We start from the raw sequence: 24,345 nt of genomic DNA, 5'->3' as shown, positions 1-24,345 counted from the left end.
CCTGTCCATCACAAACACCAGAGCTGCTTTAATAGAGGCATTGAAATTCCTAGACAATAAAGTAACGAGGTCCAAAAGGTTTGCCTTCTTTAAAACTTTATTTATACAGCAAGGTAACATGCCCTTCCAGCCCAATGAGCCCACGCTGCCCAATTACACCCATGTTAACCTACTAGCCCATATGTATTTGGAATTCACATTATACAATGTTAATGAAGTTAACTAATCACAGCAATAAAGTAGTCTACTACAAGCCTCAAAGTAATACTCAGAAATATGTTGCCATGGGTACAAAAATTATCTTTTCACTTTAATGCTTACTGTATCAGTTCTCAGTTTATTCGTAGACTGTAAACCAAATACCTTGTTGCAGGGTTTCAACCCAAAACTTTGGCAATTCCTTCCACCCCCCCCCCCCCCCAACAGATGCTGTTTGACCTGCTGAGTTCCTCCAGCAGATTGTTTGTTGCTGTCGAAACCAAATATAGTTTTCTGGTAACAATCTAATTTGTATCTCCGTATGTTGAGATGATTTAATATCTCCAAGGTTGCCTTCTGACACTAGTAAGAGTGTAAAAATGGCCAAAAAAACCCAAAATAAAAAGCATTTAATAACTCTTGGTGCTATACCATCATCAAATATGCCTTCACTTCCCCTATCAACTGTTCCTGTTGCGTCACTCTCGTGCACTTCTTCAAACACACTCAACACATTCCTTTCCTGTGTCACACTCCCATGCACAGATATAGTACCAATCTTCCTACCTCATCATTACCCATTTTTGTCATAGTCATTTATTTGTCATTTAATCTCACTGCTTTCCTACTTTCCACACTAGCATGAATCTGCCCTATTGTTCTTTCCCGTCCTCCCTCCTTTCCTTTATACTTGTTTCAATCAATTACATTATCAACCCTTTCCAAGTTCTGAGAAAGGTCAGCAATCAGAAACGTTAACTGGAATTGTTTCTCTCTCCGTGGATGCTCCCTTCCCTAAGTATTTCCAGCATATTTGGGTTTCATTCCACTGCTTCACTTTACCTTTCTGGGTTAATCTATGGTGAAACTGGTAAATCATCACTAAACAATTGCCTAACTAAATTTCCTGTTTCTGCCTTTTGGAAATTTAACATGGAAAAACAGTTAATGAGATCATGCTCAGTGTAATGATTGGTATCAATTGTGAGTCACACACAGTCTCAAAGAATCAATTACTTGAATCTCTGGTGCCTTATTAAAAGAACCAGAAGGGACTTGATATTTTGAAGGTTGCAGGTAGTGAAGCACCATTCCCAGAGTGGATATGGTTGGGTAATACCTCTGTTGATCAAGTCTGGCATCCACAATGCTGCAAGTGTTGAAAATAATTTTAAGCACCTAATTTCCATTAACTGTTCTGCATTCACAGCATTTCTTTCTGGAGAAATGACACTGCTTTTATTGGGAAATATTACAGCCGTGGTTCTTTAAATTGACTCTGTTTTCCGAGTAAATTAACTGTGATGTATAATCAATAGCTTGCTGTAAATCCATTCAGAAGCCTGGACCCACCTCCAGCTCTTTGCTGACACTGACACACTGTATTTTTAATCAATAAATTAGTGAAATGTAATTTTGTAGGAGGCAGATTTGAGAGGCTCCAGCAGTTATTATTAGAGTTCTTATGTGGAGAGCTGACACATTCTGATGGAGACAACTAAGAAATTTGGAGATTCAGAACATTTACGTGGGAAGGCAGAATGTTTAAAAAAGATTAGATCGAGAGCCATCTTAAGAGACTCCTACATAGGGTGTATGAGGTCTGATGTTCAAAGCCATGAAATCTCTTTGATATGCAAGTGATCAGTGTAGTAGGTCACTTTCAGACTCATTTGTCTCATCTTTTGAAGATGCCTATTTAATACATATTTCACACTGAGAACTGAAATAATCAGTTGACGTTTATTGAAAATTCATTACAGTTTCAGTTAATGACCAGTACGCTATTAAGGATTTGACATCACCAATGATAATAACTGCTGCTGCTTCAAATACAATCCAATAATTTAGTAAGGGCACCTGGTTTGGGTTTACAATGACTGATAGTTGCTATCAGAATTCAGATCAGTGACTTAATATGGTCTGTGCAGGAGGATGAGACTTGTTCAACTCACCGACAGACAGGTGATCAGAGTGTTGATGTCGCAGAACAGAACTGAGATTATCAAATGGTGTTCAATCACAGCAAGGCTCCTGCTTAAAATAAAATGGCAAGTTTAGCAGTATGATTCTTCAGTCTCTTTTATACAATGGTAGGGTAATATTATAGTATTTTGTAAAAATCTTTTCCACAGCACACCTTCAATTCCCCCATACTTGTTCTTCCTCAATACCAATTCATGTATTAGCAGCCCCCTGTCATCTTATCCAACGTGGTCCTGCCTCATCTACGATACATCAAAGTTTCAGGTCATCCCACAGGAGGGTGAAGAAAGGGCCAACTCAGCCACATCCGGCCCCTTCCCAAACAGTCCATTTCTCGGCTGTAAAGTGAGCTGGATTGTGTGCCAAATGGCTTAAGGTCGACCATAAAATGATGCAGCGTCAGATTCCTCCACTTTGTTCCAAGACTGCAGAATGGTCGTCCCATCCAAACAAATGCAGAAACAAAATACAAAAACAATAGCAACCATCACACAAGACAATTCTGTAAGGCAGGTGAAACCCATGGTGTAGACTTAGGAACACCGGTTGTTTATGTTGCCACTAGCCAAAGGTGCATTGAACTTCTTGAGCAACTTCTCACTGCTAACAGCTAACACCAGAGACTGAGTCAAGGATCATGGGCAAGACCATGGAGACCACACGCTGTGCGTTCACCCCAAAGGCCCAACAGCAGTGGACTTAGAACATTTGTAACTATGCTACCCTGGGACTGATCAATGGAACCGCACCTATTGTTGCTCAGGTTATATAAACCTTATGTGACCTCCCTTTCTGTAAAAAAGTTTTCTTTCACACCCCACACTCCCACTTCCCCTCCCTACGTTTTGACATTAGAAATTTGCAATATTTTGATACTTCACAAAGCATTGAATGATTGAGAGGAAATGCAGGAAGATTTCAAATTAGTACAAGAGACCCACCGTACATTGGCTTTACGAGGAGGGTGATGGAAATAGAATAAAAATAGTTTTAAGGAATAATGAACATGTTTTGGGTCATAGAGATAACCCCCACACATTATTTCCATAAAATTTTATGGGAGTGGGGAAGTGAATGAGGGACAATCTTTCTCAAAAGTTATAAAGTGTCAGTTGTTAACATCACATTTTGAAGGACCAGCAATGGCACAACCACCTATAAATGCTACACTCTCATCTGAACATATGGCAGAAACTTTACTCTTACATACAGTACAAATCCAAACTAGCAAAAAACAACATCCAGATTTCTATATGACAGACGTCCATCTTCGACATACAAGACAAGCAAGCTGCAACAGAGACAGCCTGCTGCAGTGGAATGTTACCAGTTCAAAACAGGTAGGTTTCAATCTCTCTTATTTTTTGTCAGTTCAAGTCCAAACAGCTCAGGGACAAAAAATGCTTCCCCAATATTTCTGAAGTAACAGAGTGCGGTGGGTTGGCACAGTTGCCTTTAACTGTCCAACAGTTTTAAGATGCTCTCTCTTTCCTTCAGTGCTTTCCATGCCTGATCCTTCTCCTTTTTAGTAGGTGTTCGTTTCTTTTGGCGTGCCGCCATGATCTTCCGGAAGGCATCCATGACTTCATTGTCTGCTATCCTCACTCGCTGTCGTAACTCCTGTTTTTTTAACTCCTCTTTGGCAAGTCTGGATTTATAGAAAAATGCAGTAGGTTATTAGCGTTAGAAAGAAGATCTGAGGCCCCAGTAATCGCTCCCCAGCTATCACATCCTTCAGTGCCGCAGCAGAATTATTTGAGGGGTGTGTGCGTGGGGGAATAGTGGTGCTTAGAGATGGATGAGAGTTTGATAGACTCTGGAGAATCATGTGACCGTTCTTCAGGCAGCACTTTCACAATACGGTTCAAATAGAAGCACCTGTGCCACAAATAGAACAATTCAAATAAAGCAAAATGAAGGAATAAGGTCTTGTTAGGCAGTGGTTCCAAAGCTCAAACTTCTGTAATGTGTCACCAACCTTTCAACAAATTCTCTACTGTTGTCAAATCCCAGTTTGCATTAGAAGGCTGTCCAATTAATTAGTTGTCAATGGACAAACAGCAGAATAGCTAGTTTTGGAAAATCATCTTTCATCTGCATTTTTAGGTGATCTAGGACACACTTATTTAAAAAAAAGCACGATTCCAGCTAAAATCTCAAGAAATTTTAGTTTGAGGGATGGGTCACCTGAATTCCCCCCACACCCACACACTTTCTGTGCAAGTACCACTATTTCCCATCCACCTCTCACTATAGAGAAGAGCACAATAGATAACAGCTAAAGTGAATGGAATACTCAATAATTTGTGTTAAGTAGGGATCTAAAATAAATAGAGCTAGAGAAGATCAGCCAAATGTTGACATTATCAATAAAGAGCTGCATCTTTAAAAATCTTTCTTGTTGCTATATTAAATTTAGGAACCCTTCCCAATTCAGCTACATTTCAGTAGGAGTCATTTTGTAGCTATTTTCCTTTAGTGATTCAGAATTTATTTAGAGCAGAAAATTATTTTGGTGTCTGGATCAGTTTCCTCAGGAAATTGGAATAGATAGACTTGGGGAAACTAACAAAATTCAGTACCTTTGCGTCTAGAGCACCGTGTTATTGCTATCAAGTGTCAAACCAAATATAACATTGGTTGAAGTGGATTCACGTTCACCATTCTTGAAAACGCAGGCAGTGCCTTTTATCCTAATTACCTGAATACTCAAAAAGAAAAGCTTTTATTCTTCAAATTAGCCTGCTTTAACTTTGAAAAAAATCAAACACAAAACCTTACACAAGTTTTGGAACCCCCCCCCCAGTTACCAATTCATGCAGCTCCTCTCATTAAAAGAATCATTTACGAAGTATAGTTTAAAAAAAACTCCAGAGATATCAAAATAAAATCTGGGAAGGATTCACACCTTTTTATTCACTTGGTACAGTTGAAGTAAGTGGAAATCAGGTGTTGCACACTTCTCCCTGTCTGTGTTCTGTTTTATTCTTTTCATTCTACATAATCACGTTACATAAATAAATGTTTTAGTTTCAGCTTAAATCCATCTTTCAACTACATGTCCTATCTTTTAGAAACATAGAAAACCTAAAGCACAATACAGGCCCTTCGGCCCACAAAGTTGTGCCAAACATGTCCCTACCTTAGAAATTACTAGGCTTACCCATAGCCCTCTATTTTTCTAAGCTCCACGTACCTATCCAAAAGTCTCTTAAAAGACCCTATCATATCCACCTCCACCACCGTTGCCGGCAGCCCATTCCACGCACTCACCACTCTCTGAGTAAAAAACTTACCCCTGACATCTCCTCTATACCTACTCCCCAGCACCTTAAACCTGTGTCCTCTTGTGGCAACCATTTCAGCCCTGGGAAAAAGCCTCTGACTATCCACACGATCAATGCCTCTCATCATCTTATACACCTCTATCAGGTCACCTCTCATCCTCCGTCGCTCCAAGGAGAAAAGGCCGAGTTCCCTCAACCTGTTTTCATAAGCCATGCTCCCCAATCCAGGCAACATCCTTGTAAATCTCCTCTGCATCCTTTCTATGGCTTCCACATCCTTCCTGTAGTGAGGCGACCAGAACTGAGCACAGTAGTCCAAGTGGGGTCTGACCAGGGTCCTAACATTTCAACCAGTTGACATGTTTTCACCATCTCATTCATGCAGATGACTGTAACCTTAGTGTCCTTTTAAACTCCAAGCCTGAACACGGATATCCTCCCCAGAGGTGGAGTCTATTTCCACCTTTGTAATGCTGCCCACCTTCACTCCTTTCTCAGTCCATTTTTTACTGAAACTATCATCCACGGTTTTGTTACCTCCTTGTTCAAATGCTGCCCTGGTTAGCCTCCCATATTCCCAAAATGCTATTGTTAAAATCCTATCTTAGATCAGGTCTGCCACTTATATCTCCAGGAAACACTGTGTTGCTTATCCATGCTAAGGACACAATGTAAACGTTTTCAGCAAATTCTCTGAAAGTAAATTTTCATTTGAAAGAGAAAAAAAAAAATCGGTGCCCAAATAAACTCTCCCAATCAAGAATACAAAATGTCACTAGCCCATTCTTCAGAGTTGTGCTATACTAAGTATTATTTTTCATCCAAACCCAGGCAATCAGCATCCAGAATTCTTAACCTAGCCCTTTTACACTACCTGAGAAGTTCCTGTTTCTTTGCTCGATTGTGGGTACTGAGGGCTTTCAGTTCTGCCTGACGTTTACGCAGTTCAGCTAGAACTTCATCCTCAGAGTCTTCAGTAGGACGATCCTCGGAATCCAGCAGACCCTGTGCAATTAGTTCTTCCTTAATTCGAGCTTCTAGAGACTTTGTGTGAGGAACACTGGAGCAGATACCGGGGAGATGTTAAAAGCTTTACAGAGTAAACAATGACAAGAGATCATAAGGCCATCATAATGGCTCACAGCTAATAAACATTAAGTACACCAACGTGGAAACCAGGTTTGTATCGAAAGAACCTCTTCTGCCGAAAAGGCTACCCGAAATATTCCTTCTATTATATTCTCGGGCTTCGGTTCGGAGGACTTCGGAGCAGCTAAGTATTTTCTCTGTTTATCACTTTTATTAGGGTTTTTAGGTGTAAGGGTTAGTTTTTGTTAGGGTTTTTAGTGTAAGGGTTAGATCTTTATAAGTTTTTTCTAAGTAGTCGAGTGGGGGCTGGACTGCGCAGGCGCAGCGCGGGCAGCTTAAAAAGCAAACAGCCTATAGAGCGGGCAGCGTCGGAGCGGGCAGCGGAGTGAGTGGCAGCAGAGTGTTCTGGGCTTTGGCTCAAGGGCCTTCGGCGTGAAGGGGCAAGGAGGGTAAGTAGCTGGTAAGTAGGTAAAGGCAAGGTTTACCTCTTGTTCATTATAGATTTGTAGGTGGGACTAACTAGGGAAAAAAGAAAGGTAGTCAGATGGAGGACATGGTGGTGTGCTGCAGCTGTTTGATGTGGGAACTCGTGGACCTTGCTACGGTCCAAGATGGCCACATCTGCAGTAAGTGCTTGAGGCTAGACGAACTTCAGCTCAGAGTTGATGAACTGGAGTCGCAGCTACAAACACTGCGCAGCATAAGGGAGGGAGAGAGTTATGTAGACACGGTGCATCAGGTGACAGTCACTCCCCTTAAAGCAGGTACATCTGAGGTTCAGGAGGCAGATAGAATGGTGACTGTCAGGGGAGGGAAGAGGAAGAAGAAGTCAGGCAGGCAGACAGAGCAGAGAACCCCAGAGGCTGTTCCCCTCAGTAACAAGTTTTCTGCCTTGGAAGCTATTGAATGGGATGACCTGCAGGGGCCTAGCTGCAGTTACCAGGTCTCTGGCACTGGGACTGGTACTGCTGCTCAGAAGGGAAGGGTGGGAAAGAGACATGTGGTAGTGATAGGGGACTCGATAGTCAGGGAAACAGATAGGGGGTTCTGTGGCAGTGAGCATGAATCCCAGATGGTATGTTGCCTCCCAGGTGCCAGGGACCGGGATGTCACTGATCGGGTCCACAGGATTCTTGAGCGGGAGGGAGAGCAGCCAGAAGTTGTGGTCCATATTGGCACCAACGACATAGGTAGGAAGGGGGATGAGGTCCTGAAGAGTGAGTTCAGGGAGCTAGGCAGAAAATTGAGGAACAGGACCTCAAGGGTAGCGATCTCGGGATTGCTGCCAGTGCCACGTGATAGTGAAGGCAGGAATAGGAGGAGGTGGCAGATAAATGCATGGCTGAGAAGCTGGTGCAGGAGGGAGGGTTTTAGATTTTTGGATCATTGGGATCTCTTCTCGGGAAGGTGGGACCTGTACAGAGAGGACGGGTTACACCCGAACCAGAAGGGGGCCAATATCCTTGCGGCGAGATTTGCTAGGGTGGTTCGGGAGGGTTTAAACTAGTTTGTGAGGGGGAAGGGAACCGGAGGAGTAGGTCAGAGGAAGAAGGGAATGGGGAAAAGTTAGATCAAACAGGTAGAGAGGATTTGGGGAAGGAGAAGCAGAATACAGGCTATAAAAGTAGTAAGGTAGATGGACTGAAGTGTGTTTACTTAAATGCAAGAAGTGTCAGGAATAAGGGGGATGAACTGAGGGCTTGGATAAGTATGGGAGACTATGATATCGTGGCTATTACTAAGACATGGCTGACGTCAGGAGAGGAGTGGATATTGAATATTCCTGGTTTTCGGTGTTTTGAGAGGGATAGGGAAGGGGGGAGAAGAGGAGGAGGGGTGGCGATACTGGTCAGGGACACTGTTACGGCTGTGGAAAAGATGGATGTTGTAGAAGGATCATCTCTAGAGTCCGTATGGGTGGAATTAAGGAACAAGAAAGGAGCAGTTACTCTACTAGGAGTATTCTATAGGCCCCCTGGTAGCAGTAGAGATATAGAGGAGCAGATTGGCAGGCAGTGTTTGGAGAGAAGCAAAAATAACAGGGTTGTTATAATGGGAGACTTCAACTTCCCAAATATAGACTGGAACCTGCTTAGTGCCAAAGGTTTAGATGGGATGGAATTTGTTAAATGTGTCCAGGAGGGATTCCTGACGCAGTATGTTGACAGGCTGACTAGAGGGAATGCTATGTTAGATCTAGTTTTAGGAAATGAACCGGGACAGGTGAAGGATCTATTGGTGGGTGAGCATTTGGGGGACAGTGACCATTGGTCCATAACCTTTAAAATTGTCATGGACAGGGACAGATGCAGAGAGGACAAGAGGTTTTTCAATTGGGGAAGGGCGAACTATGAGGCTATAAGGAGAGAACTTGGGAGTGTAAATTGGGATGTCCTTTTTGAAGGAAAATCTACCATGGAGATGTGGTCGATGTTCAGGGATCTTATGCAGGATGTTAGGGATAAATATGTCCCGGTGAGGCAGAGAAGGAATGGCAGGGTGAAGGAACCATGGGTGACGAGAGAGGTGGAACGACTTGTTAGGGAGAAGAAGGTAGCATACGTGAGGTATAAGCAGCAGGGTTCAGACAGGGCCCGTGAAGGAATATAGGGTAGCGAGGAAGGAACTTAAGAAAGGGCTGCGGAGGGCTAGAAGGGGACATGAAAAGGCTTTGGCTAGTAGGGTTAAGGAAAATCCCAAGGCCTTTTTCAAGTACGTGAAGGGTAGGAGGATGGCTAGGGTAAAGGTAGGTCCGATTAAGGACAAAGGTGGGAGAATTTGCCTGGAGGCGGTGGAAGTGGGAGAACTTCTCAATGAGTACTACTCTTCGGTATTCACCAGGGAGAGGGGTCTTGATGATGCGGAAGAGAGTGCTGGTAGGGGTAATGTTCTCGAGGTTGTAGATATCAAGAGAGAGGATGTGTTGAAGTTGTTAAATAATATTAAGACAGATAAATCTCCGGGGCCTGACGGGATTTTCCCCAGGCTGCTTCGAGAGGCTAGGGAGGAGATTGTTGAACTGCTGGTAAGGATCTTTGAGTCCTCGTTGTCCACGGGGATGGTGCCAGAGGATTGGAGGGTTGCGAATGTTGTCCCCTTGTTCAAAAAAGGTAATAGGGATAGGCCAGGGAATTATAGACTGGTGAGTCTCATGTCTGTGGTGGGTAAGCTGTTAGAAAGGATTCTAAGGGATAAGATTTATGAACACCTAGAGAATCATGGACTGATTAGGGACAGCCAGCATGGCTTTGTGAAGGGAAGATCTTGCCTCACAAGCCTGATAGAGTTCGTTGAGGAGGTGACCAGGAAGATTGATGAGGGCAGTGCGGTGGACGTGGTTTACATGGATTTTAGTAAGGCGTTTGATAAGGTTCCTCAAGGTAGGCTTCTTCAGAAGGTCAGAGGCCAAGGGATCCAAGGAAGCTTGGCTGTGTGGATTAGGAATTGGCTTGCCTGTAGAAAGCAGAGGGTTGTGGTGGAAGGAGTGCCCTCGGATTGGAAGGCAGTGACTAGTGGTGTCCCGCAGGGATCGGTTCTGGGACCTCTACTTTTTGTGATATTTATAGATGACTTAGATGAGGGGGTGGAGGGCTGGGTTAGTAAGTTTGCGGACGACACTAAGATAGGCGGTGTTGTGGATAGTGTGGAGGGCTATCAGAGCTTACAGAGGGATATTGATAGGATGCAGAGCTGGGCTGACAAGTGGCAGATGGAGTTCAATCCGGAGAAGTGTGAGGTGGTACACTTTGGAAGGACAAACTCCAGGGCAGAGTACTGGGTGAATGGTGAGGTACTTGGCAGTGTGGAGGAGCAGAGGGATCTGGGGGTTCATATTCACAGTTCATCGAAAGTTGCCTCACAGGTGGAAAGAGCAGTTAAGAAGGCCAATGAGATGTTGGCTTTCATAAATTGCGGGATTGAGTTTAAGAGCCGCAAGGTGATGATGCAGCTTTACAAAACTCTAGTTAGGCCACACTTAGAGTACTGTGTTCAGTTCTGGTCACCTCATTATAGGAAAGATGTGGAGGCGTTGGAGAGGGTGCAGAGGAGATTTACCAGGATGCTGCCTGGATTAGAGAGTATTGAATATGAGGAGAGGCTTAAGGTGCTAGGGCTTTATTCACTGGAAAGGAGGAGGATGAGAGGAGACATGATAGAGGTACATAAAATACTGAGAGGAATAGATAGAGTAGACAGTCAGCGCCTCCTTCCCAGGGCACCAATGCTCAAGACAAGAGGGCATGGCTTTAAGGTTATGGGTGGGAGGTTCAGGGGAGATGTCGGGGGAGGTTTTTCACCCAGAGAGTGGTTGGTGCATGGAATGCACTGCCTGGGGTGGTGGTGGAGGCAGATACATTGAACAGGTTCAAGAGCTTGTTGGATATGCACATGGAGGAGTGTGGGATGGGGGGATATGCGGGAGGAAGGGGTTAGGTAGTGTGAGGGTGGTTTGATGGACGGCACAACATGGTGGGCCGAAGGGCCTGTTTTGTGCTGTATGGTTCTATGGTTCATAACCGTTTGCAATTCTTTTACTAAGTAGCAAGATCTGGATATATACAAACGTATGATTACAAAGTTGTTTAAGTATTAATCATAACTGTAAGGGGGGGATGGGTTTTCTGGTGTTTACCTGCAGTACGAAGAAAAACAACACACTTTGGAATCCACATGTTATTTGCTACAAAGAGATCAGCATCCCAAGTGTTCACTTGGTCACATTAATCTCAGTGAACGAAGACGAGCTTTGTATTTGAGTCAATAAACCTAATAATTTTCTTAAACAATGATATATGATCTGTGATACATTCTTACTGTAAATGAGCATCATTTTTCCTTCATTCCACAATCTGTTAATTTAGTAATGCCCTAGCAGAAAGCTTAAGTAAGCAAGGGAAGTTAGCAGCTCACATTTCTGGGGTATATGTTTATTCTGAGATCTTTTTCATTTACAGCCTGTGCAATTCTATTGTCCAAACAACTTACCTAAATGCCTTATTCTGACTTCGAGGGGAGGTGCTTGCTCCATCAGTCCCCGCCTCTTTCCCTGTCATCTCTGGTATGGGAGAATCTTCCATGGGTGAAATAATGTTCTCCTGAGAAGTGAGGGAAAAAATGAAAAGCTCTGCAATGAAGGAGATATCCAGCGTTAATTTTGTCCTAGTCTGTTCAGTCTGGTCAAAACACATGGGGAATAAAGAAAATGATCTTGGATAGATTTCAGGAATAACTAATTAAGAATTTGATGTGCAGATCAGGTACCAAGTTCTTCTTTGCATTTAATTAATTAGAAGGTGGGGATCATCTCCTTTCTGAATAACTCAGCTGGTTAACTAGTTTTAAACCTAACCTATGCCGAGATTGCCAGCATTAGCTAGGAGATGACAGAGATGCTATAATTGACCTCCACATTTCAAATTCAAGAGATATAAATTAGTCTTTTGGGAAATAGCATATTGGATTTTACTTAATTGTCTACATCCCTATTTGAATAATCCTACCAAGTAACATTTTTGGGTCATATTTGACTACTTGAATATTTCAAGGATAACTGCTATCTTTGATTTCATATCCCACAAAGGTGGCACCATTTTCAGAAAAGAAGGAAAATGTAGAAAATGGGTTGGTAAAAGAGGTAGTAAATAGTGGATCCCTCTGAAATTGATAGTTCACTCTTGTCAGTGTATAATTCCAATCACAACAAAGAGTTACAGAAGCACAATATCCCCTGCAGAAATAAAAAGCTGGACTTGCTGATGGTTCCACGTATCAACACGCACCAGACTTCTGCACTTGTGCACTGTAGCATGGAAAAGATGGCAGCACATCCAACTCCTCACTATCCCCACCCAGCTGAACCCAGCGCTTTTATAATGTCCTGAGCCAAGCAGCCTGATACAGCATCAGAGGCTGAGGGGTGACCTGATAGAAGTATAGAACAGTACAGCACAGAACAGGCCCTTTGGCCCACAATGTTGTGCCGATATAGCTATTCCCTCCTACCGACCATATCCCTCTAATTTTCCCTCGCATTCGTATGTCCATCCAAGCCCCTCTTAAAAGCCCCCAATGAACTTGCCTCCACCACCCTATCAGGCAACACATTCCAGGCATCCACCACTTCCTCGGTAAAAAAACGTACCCCTCACATCTGTTCTGAGCCTACCCCCTCTCACCTTAAAATGGATCGCTCAATCATGGGAAAAAGATATTGTTCATCCACCCTATCAATGCCTCTCATAATTTTATACACATCCAACAGATCACCCTTCAGCCTCCACCGCTCCAGAGAAAAGAGCCCAAATTTGTCCAGCCTCTCCTGATAGCACATGCCCTCAAATCCAGGCAGCATCCTAGTAAACCTCCGCTGCAGCCTCGACATCCTTCCTATAGTGAGGTGACCAGAACTGCACGCAATACTCTAAATGCAGCCTAACCAGAGTTCTATAGACATGCATCATAACTTCTTGACTCCTACACTCAATACCCCGATTAATAGATGCAAGCATTCCATAAGCCTTCTTAACCACCCTGTCTACCTGTGTAGCTACTTTCAATGAGTCATGGACTTGCACCCCAAGGTGACTCTGCTCTTCAACACCATTAAGGGTCTTGCCCTTAAGAGTGTACTGCCTCTTGACATTAGTCCTACCAAGGTGCAACACCTCACATTTATACCCTACATAAGTACATAAAATTATGAAAGGCATAGATGGAGTAGATAGCTGGAGTCTTTCTCCCCCAAGGCGAAAGTGTAAAATAGTAGAGGGAGTAGGTTTAAATTTAAAGGAGATGTGCATGGCAAGTGTTTTTTTTTATTTACACAGAGCGTGCTAGGCACCTAGAATATGCTGTCAGGGGACGTGGTAGAAGCAGATATGGTAGCAACATTTAAGAGGCAGTTAGATAGACACATAGAGGGATATGGACCACGTGCATCCAGATGGGATTACTTCGATTGGCATCACGGTCAGTGCAGACATAGTGGACTGAAGGGCCTATTCCTGTGCTGTATTGTTCTATGTTCTGTCTTTGGAATTAAACAGAATAAAAGATCACAATAAAGCTAAAATATCTGTCCACCCACCTCCATGCCTACCAACCTGCCAGTCCACCATTGCAGTTGCCCAATGGCTCAGTAGGTGAATTACTTTGGGGTAGTACTGAGGAACAAAAAGTTCAAGTTCAATTCTTAGACACCCACCGTAAAAAAAAAAGAGCACAGAATGGACATTGGATATTTGTACATGTATACTGAACAATTAAAAATATGTATTAAATAAAATCTGAATGATCTTGAAGAAATTTAGCATTCTATGCCCTGCCATAATACTCTAGTCTCACCTCCACCAAAGCTTGGAGCAATCGTTGCGTAAGTGGCCCAAAAGGAGAGCCATCTTCAGGCTGATCATGTTGCTCTTTCTTCAGCAATGCATCCACATCTAACAAAAAAAATAATCACTTACAACAAGCAGATGGATTTATACAATACTTTTAAAGCCCAGTTATCATGCACAGCCAGTCACAAAAGATGTGAAGTAACAGAAAGTGAGCCAGCTAAATGTGGTCAAGGAGACTGGGTTCAAGAAAAGGTGCAGAGACAGGTCGGGAGAGAGATACAGTGGGAGGTTTCACCAGCTGAAGCTGGTGGCAGGAGAGGCCAGAGCAAAGAGAAAGTAAAGGTTCTAGAAGAAGACAAACAGCTCATTGAGCCAGGCTGGCATTTTCAAAGAAGACTCCAACCAATCCGACTCTCCCACACCCTTGCCATTTTTTTCTCGTTCAAACATTTATCCAGATATCCTTTGAAGATCACTGTTAAATCTGTATCCATCAAATAAGTGGTGTATTCGAAATCCTAACCACTGTGGCCCATGATCTTTTTTCACATTTCACCTCAGATTCTTTAACCATCATCTTAATCTATGCCCTCTGGTTAAAACCCTTCAGACACTAGAACAGTTTCTCTTTAAATACTTTATTTTAAATTCATCAGGATTATTAAGTCTCTTTTTCACTTAAGCATCAACTTTTCTTGTTGGGATTTGTTTACAAACACCCCTTGGTACTCCCCTGCCTTCATTCTCTAAGAAAGCACCATCTGCCATTCATGTACCAATAGCCCTGGAGAAGAGTAGAAAGGATAAATCGATATCATGATGGATTTCTAGCTGCAGATTTGGATTTTAACTATTTGCAGCAATTTTGGCAGATTAATTGGATCAGAGGTCAGGGACAAATGGGATATTTTTCACGTCAGGACGGGATATTTCTTGTTTTTTTTTGAAAACCAAGCTGGGGTTATGTGTTCAGTGCCAAAACAGTATTAAAATGTTTATTCTGTTCTCCTTTCCAGGGAAAGGGGAAAAAGAGAAAGCGAGGGTGGCAAGATTTGAGGATGGGTGGATCAAAGGTTAAGGATGGTTGCCATTAATTCTGATGGGAATTATTCTGACTCCTGCTCAGCAAGTGGCAGGCTGCCAGTCAGATCCAATGCATTAAGCAGATCTTTTCCAGTTGGTAAACCCGTTGAGGCAATTCTCCAGAAAGCCTTCTTGAAAACAAACATTAAATAAATACATGTAGTCCAAGGAATAAAATAAGCAAAGTACAGGACTGTTCAATCCGCTGGTATTATTACGAAGAGAAACAGAGTACAACAACTTGTAATGAAATGCATTGCACTCAAGTGAAGTCCAGCTCACCTTTAGAGTCAAGCTCAGTTAAAGCTCCGAGCATGCCCTTCTTCTTCTCGGCTGCGGCCGCAGCACGGGCACCCTCCTTCTGCTCCTCCAGAAGGTCCTCTTGTGCCCAACGCTGAGAGTAATGTTTCCCCAAAGGAGGGATCTGCACGGAAAAGAATACAAGATACAAGATATCTATTTATTAGTCACGTACATTGAAACACACAGTGAAATGCATCTTTTGCCTAGAGTGTTCTGGGGGCAGCCCGCAAGTGTCGCCACGCTTCCTGCGCTAACATAGCATGCCCACAACTTCCTAACCAATACGTCTTTGGAATGTGGGAGGAAACCGGAGCACCCAGAATAATGGGAAATGATTGCGATGAAAAGGGAGATAAATGTTTGAGGATTGCCAACTTCCACAGAATTTCCACAGCTACACTCTCCCTCCTCAGCTAATGCCACTTTCCTATTGAACACAGCCATTTGGATGCATGGACCTCACACACCCAGATGTATATTTGTACTCGGCTGTTTCAACCTTCCTGCTTTTCCAATGTATGTGTTTGTCCATCCCGTTTCCTCTCCTATTTCAAAACAAATTAAAATCATCTGAGCTGTACTGTGCCCCAGGAGGACACAGTAAGCCAGAAGTGTGCACTAATTAACAGAGGCAGGGGTTCAAATCCCACTGCAGCAGCTAGGGAATTTAAAAGTGGAATAAAATAAATCATTTCAGTTGTGAGGTCGACAAAACTCCTGTTTTAAGTGAATCAAGGGATCATTGATACTTTTATGAAAGGAAATCTGCCATTGTTATACACAGAAACTTGCAAATGTCCCTGAAAGAGCCGGGCAAGCTCAGGTACTTCAAAAATCACCATGTGCTATGGGAGTGCCTTCAAGGTTGCTGTTCAAGGCAGTATCTCTACAACACCTACTTATAGGCAAAAAAAACATTGGCCTTTCTAGCAATGCCCATTTGTGATACTGATTGGGGGTCGGGGGATGGGGAGGGGGTGCTGTGGATGGAGTTTTATCCTCAGTGTTATTGTCACCCCCATTCAGCTGGTTGTGTAGAGGGCTTCAACAAACCATCAGAGGAATTTTAACCTGCTTGCTCATGTGGGAATAGTGGTAATTTTTAAAAAGAGAGTTCAATACGACCTCCTTTCCTTTCCTTTGATACTTTAAAATACTGACAGCTGTTAATCAAGGGCACTGTGTAAATGAGTACAAACCAGGCAATTAATGGATGCTAATTCCATTCCATCATTGTTAGGTAAGTGTCCAGTTATACAATCACCAGATAAGAAAAGGTAAGTAAAGTTTTGTGCTAATGGTTTGTAATTTTTTTTACATTCAACAATGGAGGTTCAATAGCAACAATCACATGGATAGCCATGCCTTTTATATCCGGACTATCTGAAACCCTACTTTTGGTATGTTTGAAGTTGTTGTAGGTTATCAGCTCAGTAGCATCATCAGTCAAGTAAACAATTATAGGCAGAAATACAGACACATTTGGCATAAGGCTTCACACCTTCCTCTTCCTTGCTTTAAAAACAAATCCACCTGCTTTCAAAAGCAAATCCAACCTGCTTTCAAAAGCCTGCTAAAAAAGACTTTCATTCAATTGTACTTTTGCTTCATAACCCACATTTTATTCTCATTCCCCTGCTTGTTCACCTTGTAATACTCTGCTTCATCTTCAGGGGGTTTCAGAAGGTCCTCAAGGATACGGATCTCCTCGTTGGTAATATCAGCACAGTACGGTTCCACTGATGCCCAAAATCTACAGCAGATAGTCAAATGCAAACAATTCACTACTAACATCCAATAAATGTGTAGCCATTGTTGGCTAGGTTATTCAAACACCAGAATGAAAACAGAAAATGCTCGAGTTACTCAGCAAGTCAAGAAGCAGATATTGAAAGAGAAGAGTTAATGATCAAAGTCAATGACCTTTCATTTGTGCTGATATGTTCATTTGGTTTTCTTCCCTGCAGCTGCTGCTTGTCCAGCTTAGTATCTCTAGCACTTCCTGTTTTTATTTCGGATTTTCAGATCTGTGGTTTTTTTGCTTTTAGATTTCACAAATACAGGATGCATTACAAGATTGTTAGATTGAAGCAAAATTGAAATCATCTGGTTACAGTCATTGGTAAGGTCCCAATATATCTTCAGTTGATAAGAAGTTTCAAAGAATAATGACAAGGACAAAATCAGGGGTTTTAAAACTAACAGCAAAAGCTTTTAGAGTTGAACTAATTTTGATTAAAGTAAAAAAGATTATGGAAATGGTCAAAATGGCTAAGATGCAAACAATACAGACACAATCACTTAACTAGAGATTTATTTACAGAACTGGAACATTTCAATAAACCTGTTGTTTTCCTTAAAAGCGATAAAGGTGAGACCTAGATTTATGGACATTGGGATCCTACCCCTGGTAGGTAGATCTCCAGACTGGGCTGTAACATTGCATGCAGTCCTCAGGCCCTCGGAAGGAGGTTGGTGCGGGCAATGTCAAAGCAATTCATCGTTTTATTTTTCCAGTGTTTTCCTTCTGCTTACTCACCTCTCTCAGGACAAGAGATAATTCGAGCAGAGTACAGTGAAAATACTATACAATCTGACGGGATATACAAATCTTACTCATGACAAGCTCCAGAGAAGATATGACACGTTTTCTGACCTACAGATCTCACTGACAAAGCTACCAGCAAGAGCCTACCTGTTAGGGGCATCATTCTTTGGAATTCTGGGAACGTCCAAAGGATCATCTGTAAATTCATACTCCTGTATTTTAGGTTGTACATTTTTGGATTTAGGGCGCCCGGGCCCAGGTCCAGTTCCGTGACTGCCCTTTCCATCTATTTTCTGCTTCTTCGGTTTTCCGTGTTTCTGTGGCGTTCCATGCTCATGCTCTTTCCCAAATTTTAACAGCCTCTTATCTCCTTTTTTATCCTGCCAGTCTGTGAGGATCTGAAATCAACAGTTTAAATGTTCTTAAAAATATATATATAAAACAGCTTTTCAATTTAGCATCAGTGTTTCCTTGGCCAGAGAGTAAAAATGTGTGGGAGCTGGGACTGTCAGAGTGATGCTGTTGGGAATGCTCTTCTGAAACTGACCATGGGTCAGTTGAAGCTACAACCCTTAGAAAAGGATCAATGACTGCACTTTGAGAGTCCTGCTGTGACAGAACAGTTAGTGTGCCACCCAGAGGATAAGCAACACTTTTGTGCCTATTTCCCCAAAATGTTGACTGCTTGACTTTTCCAAAATAAATAAAGGCTGATAGGAATTTTTATTTTAAATCTATTGCTTTGGTCCATAATTACCATCAAGTTAAATTAGACACACATTCCTTCTGAACAGGTATAATCTCCACTATTACTTAACTGTAAGAATGTGTCCATGTCCTGTTTTAAATCTTGCTAAAAAAAAAGAGTATGTCACAACCTAACAGGACCATGTTTGTAGACCATAAGAAGACAGGGTTTGAAGACTGGGTCCAACATAACAAAGTTTTAGGAATATTGCATGAAATCTTTATCTGCTATCACACGAAATGTGTATTGTTAGCTTTTCTTCTGAAAGGAGTATTTAATCAAATCTTCATGTCAATTCTGTACAGACAATTTTGTATTTCTATGACCTGACAGAACACAGGTCACAGCATCATTCCTACCTGTGTCTCTGCCTCTAGGATACGTAGTCGCCGACTTGCTGAGGACAGCAACGTCTCCAGTTCCAACTGTAACGTGTCCAGTTCCTCAATTCCAATCCCATCATCTTCCGAACGCGATAGCACGGCAGCGTACCGGGGACACATCTTCGCATGGTCTACTGGCTTGAAGTCATGGAATTGCAGTGGGCAATCTTTTAGTTCGCTCATTTTGAACCAGTGGACTTCTGTCTAAAACCTGCTAAGAAAAACGAGGTGGATCAAGTTTTCTGTATTTATTCATTTTTGCAGGATGCAGGCATTGTGGCATTTATCACCCACCCCTAACTGTCCTCAAGAAGGTGGTGGTGAGTCACCTCAAACCATTCACATCCTTTTGATGAAGCTAACCCAACTACATCATTTGTGGAGAGGTTCAAAATTTAAACCCAGCAACAATGAAAATCTGGCAATATATTTCCAAGACAGGATGGCATGGAGAGAAACCTACAGATAACAGTGTTCCCATGTACCTCTGCTTGTTCTTCTTGATAGTGAAGATCACAAGTTTTCGAAGTGCTGTCAGAGTGGCCTAGGTTAGTAACTGGCATGTATTTTGATGTTAGTTTACACTGCAACCTCCGTGTGCTAGTCAGAAGGAACAAATGTGTGGGGTGGTGGATGGGGTATCAATTATGCAGGCTACTTTTGATGAAGTTGAACTTTATTGAATAACACATCGATGCAAGCACAAAGAAATCATGCCAGCGGCTCTACTTCAGTAGGAGTTTGAAGAGATTTGGTATGTCACCAAAGGCTCTTGCGACTTCTACAGAAGTACGATGGAGAGCATTCTAACTGGGTGCAGCACCCCCTGGTATGGAGGCTCCAATGCGCAGGATCAAAAGAGGCTGCAGAGGGTTATAGACTCAGCCAGCTCCATCACGGGCATAACTCTCCCCACCATCGAGGACATCTTCAAGAGGCAGTGCCTCAAGGCGGCAGCATCCATCATTAAGGACCCTCACCATCCAGGACATGCCCTCTTCTCGTTAGTACCGTCGGGGAGGAGGTACAGGAGCCTGAAGACCCACACACAATGTTTTAGGAACCGCTTATTCCCCTCCGGCATCAGATTTCTGAACGGTCCACGAACACCACCTCATTATTCCTCTTTTGCACTATTTATTTATAATTTATAGTAATTTTATGTCTTACATTGTACTGCTGCTGCAAAACAACAAATTTCACGACATATATCAGTGATAATAAACCCGATTCTGAACCTTGGGTTTCCACTCATCCAGGCCAGTGGAAAGCATTCCATCATGCTCCTGATTTGTGCCCTTGTAGATAGATGGTGGACGTGCTTTAGAGTGCCAGAAGACAAGTCCCTCACTGCAGTATACCCAACCTCTTACCTGCTCTTATAGCCACCGACTGTGGGACTTCTCCAGTTGGACAATGGAGACCTCCCAGGAGGCTGACGTGGGAACTGACCTTACCGTCACCAAGTGTAGCTGGCCAAACTCTCTCTCGTCAGAAATGGTCATTTCCTGGCACTATTGTGCCACAACTGCTATTTGCAACTCATCACCATATTATCTGGCTCCCGTGGAGTGCTATGCATGGACTGCTTCATTTTCTGAGGAGTTGCAAATGGAATTGAATGTAATGTAATCATCAGAGGACATCCCTATATCTGGCCCCAAGATGGAAGGAAGGTATTGATGAAACATCTGAAGATGCTTGTGCCGGGACAAAAAGAATTCCTGCAGCAATGTATGCAGCTGGAATTATTGACCCCCCAACAACCATGACATCAACCATTGCTTTATCCTCAACTCCCACCGATTTCATTCTTACCAGGGCGTCTTGATAGATAGTCAAATGTTGCCTTGACATCAATGGCAGTTATCCCCATTTCACCTCTGGAACTCAGCTGTTTGGTGCATATCTGGACCAAGGCCGTGAAGAGGTTTAGTGTTAAATAGTCCTGGTCATAATCAAACCAGGCATTGGTGAGTAGGTTATTGGCAATTAAGTACGACTGATTAGGTGGTAACTTACCAAATTGGATGTCCTGCTTTTTATGGACTAAGCAAATTTCTACAATGTTGGGTAGGTACCACTATTACAACAGTTTGAATAGAAGCACAGCTAGTTCTGGAATGCAAGTCATCAGTACAACAGCTGAATTACCATCTGGTCCCATAGTCTTTGCTATATTAAAAGTACATCAAATTGGTTAAAGACCGGCTTTTATGACAGTGGGGACATCAGGAGGAAGCAGAGATGGATCATCCACTCAGCACTACTGGCTAGAGCACACAAGTACTGGGCAGTATTATTAATAAAAGGTTAAGCAGCAGGTGAAAGGCTGGTTAAAAACAGTGCAGATAATGTTAATGGTACTGTAAAATATGCTCTGGATTTTCATTGGGCTGATGTCTTACAAATAGTTTGAAAATCTACAGCTGACATTAAGGAGTTAACATGCCCTTTAGTACCTAGAACCTTGATGTTTGTCCATCAAATGAAGTTTCAAGGCCACAAACTTGCTTAGTGTTAGCACCATTAAAGTGAAGCTTTGCTAAAAAAAAAGTACTAATGTACCAGCAAAGTTTTGTTTATCCCAGTAAAATCATTTATTTTTCCAAAATGTTTTGTAATAAGAACACAAGTACAAAACATGAGCAGGAATAGGTCATTTGGGCCCCTGAGCTTACTTCTCCATTCAACAAGATCAAGATCAAATTGATCTTGAGCACTTCACTTTCCCGCCCATTTCCTTTCTTAAATATGTCCAATGAATCAGCCTCCACACGTCTCCAAGGTAGAAAACTGCAAAGATTCGTAACCGTCTGACTGAAGAAATTTCCTCCTCATATCTGCCTTAAAATGGCAGACCTGTATTCCAAATCGAAAACTCCTAATTCTACATTCCTCCAAGGGATACGAACCCTCAGCAGCTAGCCTATCAAACTCTCTCTGAACCTTACACCTTTTTTTTTAATTCCAACTTGCTCTTCATTAGACATCTCCTTCTTCCCAGGAGTCAACCTAGGACATCTTCTCTGAACTGCCTCCATTGCAAGTATGCCCCTCCCTAATTAATGTACCAAACTGATTTACCACTTTCTTTCACTGGCTCAAGATCTGCTCGCTCCAAGGGTCCTAATACCTCATGCTATCGGTGGCTGCAGGTTCTCCTACTTTCTGTTTGTAGGGTAACCATTCCATTATTACACTTCGGGGATTTTCAGTACCTTTTAAACTTACTTATAGTTTAGTTTTCCAGTGAATTTTTGCAAGCATCAAGATAAAGATTGGGAAATTGTGCATTCTTGCACTGCAGGCATAGACTGGCAGTCTCACACTTTCAGATCAGGCTAAGTGCCACAGTGCTTTGCAGAATAAGAATGCTCTTATTGCTATATGACATTAGCACTAATATCAAGCTCTAGTTCCAAGTTACAAGCACACCCATGTCTAATGAGCAATACGTACAATGTTGAAGTAAACTTGAGGTCATTTTAAGCCTTTAACATTAAATTCAAGATTAAGGTCAGCCAACTCATTTCACATGAAAGCTGACTGGCAGGGACTCCAAGTCATTAAAGAGGGCTGGGTTTAAGGCAGATGAAAGGACAATGTACTCAGGACATTGGGTGATCACCATAAAATCTGGGATTTTTTTATCAAGTATAATCTTAAAGATACAATCATAACAACTGAGATTAATGAAAAATCATAGGTGGTTGAAATCTAAAATAAAAACAGAAAATGCTGGAAACACTTAGCAGGTTAGGCAGCATCATTCTAAAGAAAATGTTGCTGTTTCAGGTCAAAGATCCTTTTGTCAGAACTGGAAAAGAAATAACAAAAGGTAATTTTAAGTTGCAGAGAAACTGTCATGAGGGCTGGATAAGGATGGGACTATCTGCAATAGAGCAAGGACAAGTCAAACTGGTTAACAGGGTAGATAGAGAACTAAAACATCTCTTCCCTGAAATGTAAACACATTTTCCTCTTTCCATAGATGTTACCTGACCAGTTAGGTGTTTCTAGCATTTTATTTTTATTGTACACAGAGTAATACTGAAAATAAATTGCAATCACAAGCAGAAACAGTAAACTATTCTAAAATAAGATATTTCTTACCAAAATTATCCACAAAGTAGTGTGCAATGAAATTAATGTTATGTGTGACATTCAGTAACCTTTATCAAGGGATAATATCCATTCCAAATTTCTCAGCTTTATTGATAGGAATAATCAACTTTCTACTACCTATATAATGCACAATTCAGAATAAGTGACAGGGGAGAGCTAGGTAGCCCAGACCACTTAAAGCTCCAGCTTAAAGACCTAACTTCCAGTTCCATTTCAGCTTCACTACATTATCCATCTGACCATCAAATGGAGTTACCAGAATAACTGATACAGGAATAGGAACAAGTTGCAGTCCAAAAGAATCACAATCCTAACATCTAATGCATCCTTTATAAGCCTTGGGATCAATAGCAGTGCTGGAATTGTTAGCGCGGCGCCCCTTGTTTTAACCACTGGATGCCACCCTCTGAAATAAAGCCCAAATGCTGAGTGGTTGAGGCACGGCATACCTCTGGTTTTCTGATGTAGCTACAAGCGAGAAGTAACAACCCTGGGGTTGCCTGGGGTCGCCAGGGAAACGGCCGGTGGTTACTAGGCGCCGCGCCGCTTCACATTGTTGCAACAGGAAAATGTTACATTTCCCCGGGTGCCATCGGCAGCCCCGCCGCCGTTGGATGTGTGTGTCTGGGGGAGGGGGGGGTGTTGGGCATGAAGCCACGCACCCTGCGTGCTCTCGGCATTCACTCCCACCCCTCGCTTACCGTTTATTTTTTTACACACTGAGTAACCGAACGCGGCAGAGAGGGAAGCCTGTAGGACAGTGGGGCAGCGCCGAGCTCAGCCATCATCCTCCCCGCTTCCCCCCCACCCCCGGCCCGGTGGCAGCGCCCAACAGGAGCGCGCGACCTTTTCCGGCGCCTCGGACGGACTCAACCAGTCGCGAGCCCGGGAGGGGGGATTTAATAAGAGGGTCCGGCGCCTGAAACGGTTTGCATCGGTGGCCGGAGTACCCTGCTCACACCTGAACTTTAAAAGCTTGTTACAGTCTTATTTGAAGGAGGAAAAAGAAAGTAAACCAGAATAATGCATATAACAAGGTAAATGCACAATGTAACCCCCCCTTTCATGCTAGCATGATACACACCAGGCAGGGGTAGTGCAAGAAAATATAATGCACGTTTTAGGAGGAACATTAAAGAGAATCTAATGCACGAAGTAGCTTGCTTTTTTTTAATAGTATCTTAATATCATGTAAGCAGCACGCAAAAGCCAATGCAATCCTGCTTCAGTGCATCGGCCTTCTTTTTGTGCT

General features: G+C 42.6%; 1 protein-coding gene across 5 annotated transcripts; it reads right to left on the bottom strand.

Annotated features, from left to right (window-relative positions):
- Positions 1–79: 79 nt before the first annotated feature.
- tada3l (transcriptional adaptor 3 (NGG1 homolog, yeast)-like) lies at positions 80–23,911 on the bottom strand. Of its 5 annotated transcripts, none has more exons than XM_052017483.1 (10): positions 23,795–23,876; positions 18,942–19,176; positions 17,982–18,232; positions 16,934–17,039; positions 15,266–15,407; positions 13,905–14,002; positions 13,664–13,723; positions 11,547–11,656; positions 6,346–6,531; positions 80–3,832 (listed from the first exon to the last, which is right to left on the bottom strand). In XM_052017483.1, exons 2-10 carry the CDS (start codon positions 19,146–19,148, stop codon positions 3,640–3,642), a joined length of 1,353 nt encoding a protein of 450 aa, XP_051873443.1. In that variant the 5' UTR covers positions 19,149–19,176; positions 23,795–23,876; the 3' UTR covers positions 80–3,639. The 5 variants fall into 5 exon arrangements, with proteins under 5 accessions (XP_051873443.1, XP_051873442.1, XP_051873441.1 ...); XM_052017482.1 differs by lacking the exon at positions 23,795–23,876 and adding an exon at positions 23,543–23,765 and having other exon boundaries at positions 18,942–19,179; XM_052017481.1 differs by lacking the exon at positions 23,795–23,876 and adding an exon at positions 23,543–23,765.
- Between the last annotated feature and the right edge of the window lie 434 nt (positions 23,912–24,345).

This window comes from Pristis pectinata, chromosome 6 (assembly GCF_009764475.1).
Source record: "Pristis pectinata isolate sPriPec2 chromosome 6, sPriPec2.1.pri, whole genome shotgun sequence".
NCBI classification, from domain to species: domain Eukaryota; kingdom Metazoa; phylum Chordata; class Chondrichthyes; order Rhinopristiformes; family Pristidae; genus Pristis; species Pristis pectinata.
Note: the sequence above shows the minus strand (reverse complement) of the source record. Positions and strands in the feature narration are given on the sequence as shown.

Bases quoted from the DNA above. Each gene is read 5' to 3' on its own strand.
- tada3l (XM_052017483.1), bottom strand. From the start codon at position 19,148: ATGAGCGAACTAAAAGATTGCCCACTGCAATTCCATGACTTCAAGCCA. The intron at 15,408-16,933 runs GTGAACAAGCAG...TTTTCCGTGCAG, and splicing joins ATGAAGCAGAGTATTACAAG to ATCCCTCCTTTGGGGAAACA. The intron at 13,724-13,904 runs GTGAGACTAGAG...TTTGTTCCTCAG, and splicing joins TGCTCCAAGCTTTGGTGGAG to TACTACCCCAAAGTAATTCA.